The sequence below is a fragment of the Dama dama genome, chromosome 6 (assembly GCF_033118175.1).
Source record: "Dama dama isolate Ldn47 chromosome 6, ASM3311817v1, whole genome shotgun sequence".
Classification (NCBI taxonomy): domain Eukaryota; kingdom Metazoa; phylum Chordata; class Mammalia; order Artiodactyla; family Cervidae; genus Dama; species Dama dama.
In genome coordinates this window covers 44,417,986-44,426,652 of record NC_083686.1, presented here as the reverse complement: position 1 = coordinate 44,426,652, position 8,667 = coordinate 44,417,986, and the positions used below count along the sequence as shown (strand labels likewise).

Sequence of the window (8,667 nt, the reverse complement as noted above, 5' to 3'; positions counted from 1 at the left end):
TCTATAGGAAAAAGAATTATAATAGAACATATAGTTTTTAAAAACTGCACATCATAACCTGGAAAAAGGATCACACAGCAAGAGGCCTGAGTGGAGGTAGGCTAATAACACAGTTTACACTCTTCTCAAAGGATGGCTCTGAGAAACAAGTGTAACCAATTTAAAAACCAAATTAGAATGGCAATATTAAATTGGTAACAAAATGATCCACATTTTTTACAATACTGTGTTTCCAAACAGGTCATGAAGATCAGCAGAGAACCTATGATAGCACCGTTAAAACCATTCACATTACCCGTCGTGCTTCTGTGTATCTTAGGATTCGGGCTGAAGACATTACTTGGAAAATGTCAGCCTTGTTTTTGTATATCAATCTGGATTTTAATGAAATGTTTGCTTTAGGAAAAATAGGTATTCTTAGCCATTTACAGCTCCACCCTTTCAGAAGGAAGAATGACAGGCTATATCTAATTTTAATTTTAAACCAAGAACCAAGCAGTAAGGACATATCAATGTCAAGGGTAGCACACTTAAGAACCACACAGAACATTAGAAATAATCTGGTGTGTGTGTTTACAACTACCAACTGATGTTAACAATTACAGATTTTACAGAGAGAAAATTTTTTTTCTTTTTTTGCACTAACTGGTTTCAATACAGCACTGAATTTAACTTGTCTTTGGGCTTCAGTCTTTACATAGAATGAATGTGCAAGTGCCATACTGAGGACCTTCCCCAACTTACACCATGATAAAACAGATCTCAGAGTGACTCCAGGATGATCTAAATGACAGCTGTTCTGGCTGGCTGACATCTATAAAGGAAAATGACATTTCCTGGCCAGTTTTTTTCTTTCTGCTTGATGATTGTCTGGTTACATAACACATCCACCTGAACACAATACAGCTTCTCCTACATTTTAACTCTTTAGTATCGGCACAACCATTGCCGGCGGTGAATCTGCACCAGTTACAGGCCAGCTCAAAATACACCGTAAACATCTGAATGTCACTTTTAAAGCGATGTCACAGTTTGTTTGCTCAGAAACTTAAAAGCATACATTTAAAAACATGAGCTCTCCAATTTAACCCTTAGAGAGTCAAGAAGCACTTTTTACATCATTAAATCCAACTTGTGGTTGACTTGTTTTAATTACCGTTCTCTAAGGGATCCCAAAGCTAGAGTGCACTCTGGACGTGGCCTGTGGGACTCAAGAGCCCTAAGGTGGAGAATTCTGTTCCAATGCAGACCAGCAATGAGTATCCTCAAATTTCTAGGCTTTAGATGTTCAAACACTGCTTTTATTGTATGGTGCTGTGTAGGAAGGTTTGGTTTGGCTTTGGTTTTAAAGGACCAAGCAAACTATATATAAAAGACAGCACATGTTATTTTTCTTTGTAGAAGAGTTTGCAGTATTTATACATTGTCCCACCTATATTTAAGGACTTTAGATGGATTTTAATATGGGTATGACTGATGGCCATTAGAAGATGCTGATTGTTTTAATAACATTTTCCAAACGGGCAAACAGAGGCAACGAGTGCCATGGGTTCTGTCATACTGGCCTTTGGCTGCGTTGGGGAAGTTATATAAAAAGTGCCCATAAAGTAGAAAAGGCAGCATGTGAAACTAGAAAAAAGTTGGAGTTACTTTTACTTTTTCTTAACTGAGTTGAGAACAGGACGGGAGCCTTGGGGGCACCTGGGCTGGGCTCCACCGCTGTGCTGAAGTGGAACAGATTCGGAGCGCCACCAAGAGGGTCACGAGGGCTGAGGCCCGCACGCACCCCCAGGAGGCAGAGCCGGTCCTCCGCACAGATTACCGGGCAGAACACAGCAAACCACAGGTAAACGCACGACACTGAAATCACGCTGATGAGCAAACGGGACGCAAAGATAGTTTAAAATATTAAATAAATACATTTAGCCATTTTTATTCAAGAAACCCAGATAACTACTTTCAAAGCGACTGCTTCTTTAAAAACTCCTTTCTCAATTCTCCTATAAATACTATTTTGATTGTCACTTAATGCAGCACCTCAGTGTTTGCTGGTGGTGGTGATGGGATTTCACTTAATGTCTTTTCATAAACTATATCCTATTTCACCTAAGAACGTTTTCCCTAGGAAAACCCAGGCAGCTTAGAAAATAACTTGCTAAATACTCAAAAACAGAACCCGCAAAGTTATTTTATTTAAGAAAAAACAAGGAATGTAGTGTTAAATTATGACATGGGGATAAAGTATGCAAAACAGTCACATGGAAAGAGTTTTAATTTTTCAATCCATTCACGGTTGCTTAATTTCTTGTGAGCTGTTCAATACTGTTTCAAATATCCTGAAAATAACTGTACCAACAAAATTCACCCCCAGTGTTTCCACAGGAGACATTAAAATACGACCAAATTATTTTTTTCCTTTTCTTCAACCAAAGTAGTATTTCTCAGTTCTTTTTGTGCAAAAACATTACAAGAGCAATTCAAATGGAAACACTGAAATGACATGCCAACATTTCAGAGCACATTTAAAACACTCAGAATAATTCTTGAAATTACTGTATTCTAAAATATGACTACCAATCACTTTTAGGTTAGTTCTATACATCTATTCACACTGATGCAATTCTCCTAGACCTCTGAAAACAAACAGGCTCATTGGTCTCTTTTGGTGTCCACACAATAGGCAAGATAGGTTTACAATAGTGTCTAAATGGAACTAGGCATCTATAATCCCTTGACTCTACCACATTCAAAACAAAAGTCAAAGCTCATTTGGCTACCTTGAAATCACTCCCTTAAACCTACTATGGTTCACTGGATCTAAACATTTCTCAGAAATGTGTCATTTAAAAATTTCACCTAAGTGATGAGTTGGGGATCCTTTAGAAATGGCAATATCTACTATAATAAACTGTATCAAAATGAGTAATTGCAATAAAGTGCTTGTTACCTTTCAAAATGATGCTTTTCAACTGTGGTGTGATGTCTGCGAAGTGTGTGCTATTCCTACGTAAAGGATCCCCAGGCATGAGAGTTGGGTCTTCTCACCTGTCTCGGAAAGCAGCAGCACTGTGTTTTGGTAGGCTGACAATAGGCACGGCACCCATGCGGATGAGGCTCTGCTAGTGCTGTGGCCAAAGGGGAAGGAAGCTAGAAAAGTGGGAGGCGTGTGCAGGGTTCCTACTCATAGTTATATACAAATATATTAAATATACTATAAAAATAGTCAACTCTTTTCCTTTGCAACTACTTCAGAAGCTCCTTTTAGAAGAATGCTCACCCGCCCCAAACAAAAAAGATTCTTTTTCTCTGATCACTATAAAAATGGCAAGTGCCTTTGTGCTGTTTCTTTTCCTCCGTTTAAAAATTCCCATCAGCTTACTTCTGGCTAGACTCACTCAGCAACAGTAATATCCAGTGTTTATACCTTCCAACACTGATTCCCGAAGGACTAACAACAGGGTCACAGATGTTGGAAAGGTTATAGATGTGAGTGAGTTTCACACAGATGTTCATCAACAAACTTTCAATCACCAAAGAAATAACAGAAAAAAAAAGTAAAAATGTGCAATACCAGAGCAAAATGCTATTTGCAGTCCACTTAAAAAAAAAAAATAGTTTACCTCAATGTAGTGGAAATATTTTAAAACTTGTTGAGTAATATCCAGTTTAAAATAATTTCCCCCTGTCTGTGTAGAGCAGGCAAACAAGAGTTCTATTTTAAGGGGCCCCTTTCTAAGGCTTCTTGAACAAGGGTTCATCTCCCTTCCACACACAGTGCCCTTAACTAACTGCAAGCAGAATGCTTTAAGGCAATGACCATCAACCCGAGCACTTTTGAAACATCCCAGTAACATTTTCACTAGTCTGCACTGAGTACTGTTAACAAACCATTCAAAGTTACTGGCATCCCTTTATTACTAGTACATTCTTAAACCAGATTTAAGTGATACGCACAGGACTCAAATTCCCCCTTCAACTTGGGACAGAGCTGGGAGACCGAATATAGTTATCTACTCACATGTTACCCACCGTCCCCTCGCATATGTTTTTCCACCAATATTTTCACTCAAATAATAAAGTACTTTTAAGTGTCTTGATTCTGCTTTGACACCACTCTCAGCAGCAACTTTATTAATCCTTATAATCCTCACTGGTAGTTTAAAAACAAAAGTGACTCACCCAGGGCCAGAGCAGTTCAAAGCAGCCAACACCTAACAATTGCCACCCAGGAAAAAGGTGTTTTTTTAAGAAAAACGGAATATCTATGACAGTAAAGAAGAGGGAAGATAAGATTTTTAAGTAGCTGAAAAGTGTTCCTATTTGGTATTTTTTCATGACTGAGATTTGGATTTCAATGAACAGCTTTGGCTACAGAAATGAAAGAATAACAGGCAACTGCTGAATCTTCCATCAGGATGCTCAAGTCTTGATTCATGGAGGAGGGGGCAGGAACCGCTTTGGGGTCCAAGTTCCAGGGAAGCAGGAGGAAAATAAAGTTAAAGTAGGAGCTGAGAGGCAGTTACTAGCTCTTCTGACACAACACTTCATTCTGACAGCAAATGAAAAGCAGCCAGCTGCTCCTTTAAATGTAGCGACCATTTCTAAGCAGGAAAAAGTGAGCTGTGAGAACAACAGGAATTATAAAGCAAAACCTTGTATAATTTGCTTTCCTAAATATTTGAGGATGGAAAAATACTTGAAGGGATAGGGAGCGGAGAATGTGACTGAACCGTCCACAAAATTACCTTGCGGCTTGTCTTACGCTTTGCTTGTGTTAGACTGAGTACACAGTACTCAGGGTTCACCATCTTTCTTTTCACATGTGGGACTTGGAGGATTAAACCGTAATATAATAGTTCTTCATACCTTTTGTTTGCTAAATCTGTATTACTGTGTATTGCCAATAAATAGATGAGGCACAACTCAGAATACATGGAATGGCATGATAAGGTTAGGAAAGGCAATTTTGAAGGGGAAAAAAAATACTGTTGCCATACTCTACAACATCAACATTGTCCATTGTGGGCATATGCTTAAGTACACACATATTCTGACATCTATTCTTGACATTCATGACAAAGTCATCTCTTCTGGATGGTCATTTAGCTGGAAGAGGAGTTCCTTGATATGTTAATTACTGATTGGCATCTAGTAACACTTCTTTTGTAGAAGGGTAGGTACCAACTTTCTTTGGTTGTTTTCTTTTCAACATGAATTTTCTGGTTTGAGTGTGGCCAGGTATGCTTTTCTACAGGAAGATAAAGTACATCCCTTAAGGATGACAGCAAAGCTAAGGGCAGAAAAGTCTTAAGAACCAGCTGAGAGATCCCCTGACACCTTTACCTAGCAATTCTGTATTATTTTCATTGCCAAAATCTTTTGTTTAACAGCCTCAATTCTGTTACACGTTTTCTTTTAAGGTTAATTTTGATTTCTTGCAGCTTGCTATCTTCCCTTTCCTCAGTAATAATTTTTGATAGCCAATAAGATATTTTCCCATTAATTTTCCTTTGTTCTCTAGTTATAAACTTAATTATTAGTACCACAGAATCTATAAAATGTTTTTAATGTATGCAATTCTGGTTGGAACTTACTGCCTTTAGAATATGGTATCACCAAACGAAATCTTAGTTCATGTTTATAAAGCACGTGAGCTACAAGATTCTATGATTCTAGTGCTATAGTGAAGATAAAGCCAATCCCTAACCCTTCTTTTGTCTTTGCAGGATTTTTAAGATCACACTGAGAAAATATTTACTGGTAATTCCTAAATGAATACATAGATTTAAGGAAAATGCTTATTTAGAAAAACAACTTTGTGATCACAATAGTAACTCTGAATAGTGTCACTAGGATGTTATCTTTTATTTTGAAATTATTTGTATCTCTAATCCAAGAGACTCAGAGAGTCTTCATTAGGACCTTAATGGTGCTGACACCCACATGCTATTAAAAATGTACCAAGATTTCAAAACTGCTACTGAAACTAGACAATGAGTTCAAGATGGTGAGTAATCACCTGAATGAAAATCAAGGCACTATGGGTTTTTTTTTTTTCCCCTCAAATAACCCTGAATCATTTCTGACTAAAAGAAGCACTGAAATTGTGGAGGATAATAAAAAGATTCCAACAAATCCTAAAAGTTAAAATTCCCACCAGTGAGAACATTAAAAAGTGCCTAAAATATTTTGTGTGCAAATTCACTCCTATAACTGAAACATACTTGAAATAACTGTCAGGCTTGTTAAAAACCGTTTACACAACTATTTCCAACTAGGAACTAGATCAAAATATGTGCTCAAAACTCCCAACCATCTTAAAATAAAGCAGTGCAAATCCTATTTTTAAACATAATTGAAGAATAATGAAATGAGGGATATTTCTGAGTAACTTGAAAATCCTGTTTCAAATAATTTAACCTGAAAAAAAAAAAAACAAAACAAACTCCATTCCCAGCAGCACATCATACCTCACTGAACAAACTGTGACATCACAGTCAAAGTATGAACCAAAAAAAAAAGACTTGTGCCCCGGAAGAGTGAATAGAACACTACCGTACTGTAAACAAAAGGGAAAAGAGGATGTATTAGTCTGCACATGGCGTCAGAATCTAAGGAAATGTACTCATACCTAAAGGAAGAGATAATGCTTTCATGCAGCATACAAAATGTTTTGCTTTCTCTTTTATCCAGACATATACATAATATTATTTTTACAGCATCTGTACATAGAGAATTTGAACCCACACAACATTCTGAAATTAATTACTATTCCATCATTATCTGAAAAGGGAAGAGGGTCTACTGAGTCTACTGGACTGTCTTCATGGCATCATCATAAGCAAACCCCTGACATGGATGGCAGTGGTGTGTCCTCTGTAACACTTGAAAACAGGCACAGAACCTCTCAAAGTTACTAATGTTGTTGGTGCCTTTCTGATTCACTGGAGGTCCTGTTTCATAGCTGAGCTTAACATTTGGCAATATACTCTTTTTCCATTAAAAAATATCTGGGCAAGTAAAACACTGTCAGAATTGGCTGTGGCCCTGTGATCACCTCCTGCTGGCTGGTATTTAATGTACATCTGCAGTGCTAGGCAGCATTTTCCCTGCTAACTAATTCCAGGAACTAGAACACTCAGTATTGCATCCCATGAAACCACTGGAACTTTTCATCACATCCTTAGGTCATCTGAGCAGCTCTTTATGGACCACCCCCATCCTCCCTTGAGGGCAGAGAGGATGCATGTGCGCTACTGTGGTTGAACCTTGGAAGGATCCGTCAGACTTTCAGTCCTGTGCCGACTCAGCTGCTGCTGTTGCTGCGACTGGTGTTGCTGGTGATGTGACTGAGGGAAAGTGCTCTGCTGAAGAGGAAACGCAGCCGAGAGGATCAGCTGAGCTGAAGGGTTCCCATGGAGCAACCTAGAAGTCTAAAAAGACAAGTGGATCATGCAACACTGCTTCACCCCCATTATACTGTGTGCATTAAGACTACTCAAGTTTTCCACTTCTCCATAGGGTCAAAACCTGTACATAAGTCTTGGGTTTTTTTTTTCTTTTCCACTTAAAAATAGTATTCTGGAAAATGCTTATGAGCATTTCCCTCTTTTTGAAGTATAACAGAATTTCATTTTTCAGAAGGAAATTGAGCTAGAGATAATATGATACAGAAAGCTATCTATGTCCTGAGACAAACCACACACTCTTTCACTTTATGTCCTAAAGACTACATTTTTAAACAGATGATACAATTGAATCATCGCTAAGAGCGTACAACATATGAACAATCTGTGGCCAGACAGAAAATGCCTTCTGCACCAGCTTTTTGACTCGTTAGAGCAGCAGTGGCCAAGAACATGTATGGGCCCTGAGGTACACTGCCTGGGTTCAAAGTCTGGCTGCCCCGCTTACCAGATGGGCAAGCTACTTACACCTCTGGACCTCATTTTCTTCATGTACAAAATAAGGATAATCCAAGTACCTCCCACACTGGGTTTTTACAAAGATTAAATAGTAACACTGTCATTTAAAAGTACCATAAACTGAGGACACAGTACAGACTTGCGTCCTTTATGTGACAGTGTGGCGTGACAAGCACCGAAGCAGGACGGGAGCACAGGGTCTGAAACCGGAAGCAGCCCGGCTGTGAGTCCTGCTCTGTACTTGTTAGGCCTTGGGCGAGTGTCAGCTCCACGAACCTCGGTTTCTTTTGCCTAATTTCTCCTTCTAGAGACACAAAGGAAACTAGTCAAAAGAAAGCGGAATTTTAAAATTAAGATCTTTCTTCACTAAGGTCAGTATGTCTTGATGCAGGGTTCATAATTTTAAAAAGGAACTGTGACAGATGATTTCTGCACATGTGAATGAAAGACACCTGTACAAACACAAAGAAGGATGGATCTCTGAGCCTTAAAGGCCACTGGGCTTTGCTAAGCACCTGCAGACATCTTCTTTTTCTCACTGTTATCAGGAAAAGTTTTTGTAAGATAAAGAATTCAGGGTATTTATGAGCCTTATAGGGTTACAACAAAAGTACATTTTGGAACTAGGTGTTACATAATCAGAAAAGCAAATGGTGTATTTCTATCTACATATTAGTGTATTTCTAAAGGGTATTGCCTATCTTGCTTCTTTGAAATGTTTTTTTCCCAGAAGTGGAAGAGA

General features: G+C 38.4%; 1 protein-coding gene across 15 annotated transcripts in view; it reads right to left on the bottom strand.

Moving 5' to 3' along the window:
* Positions 1-507: 507 nt before the first annotated feature.
* Positions 508-8,667, bottom strand: part of CLOCK (clock circadian regulator) — a 126,770-nt gene continuing 118,610 nt past the window's right edge. For 14 of the 15 annotated variants that reach the window (XM_061145925.1, XM_061145921.1, XM_061145918.1 and 11 more), the window contains one exon: positions 508-7,433. In XM_061145925.1, the coding sequence (XP_061001908.1) occupies positions 7,254-7,433 (180 nt within the window). In that variant the 3' untranslated portion in view covers positions 508-7,253. The remainder of the gene's footprint in view (positions 7,434-8,667) is intronic. The other variant, XM_061145932.1, reaches the window with a different exon arrangement.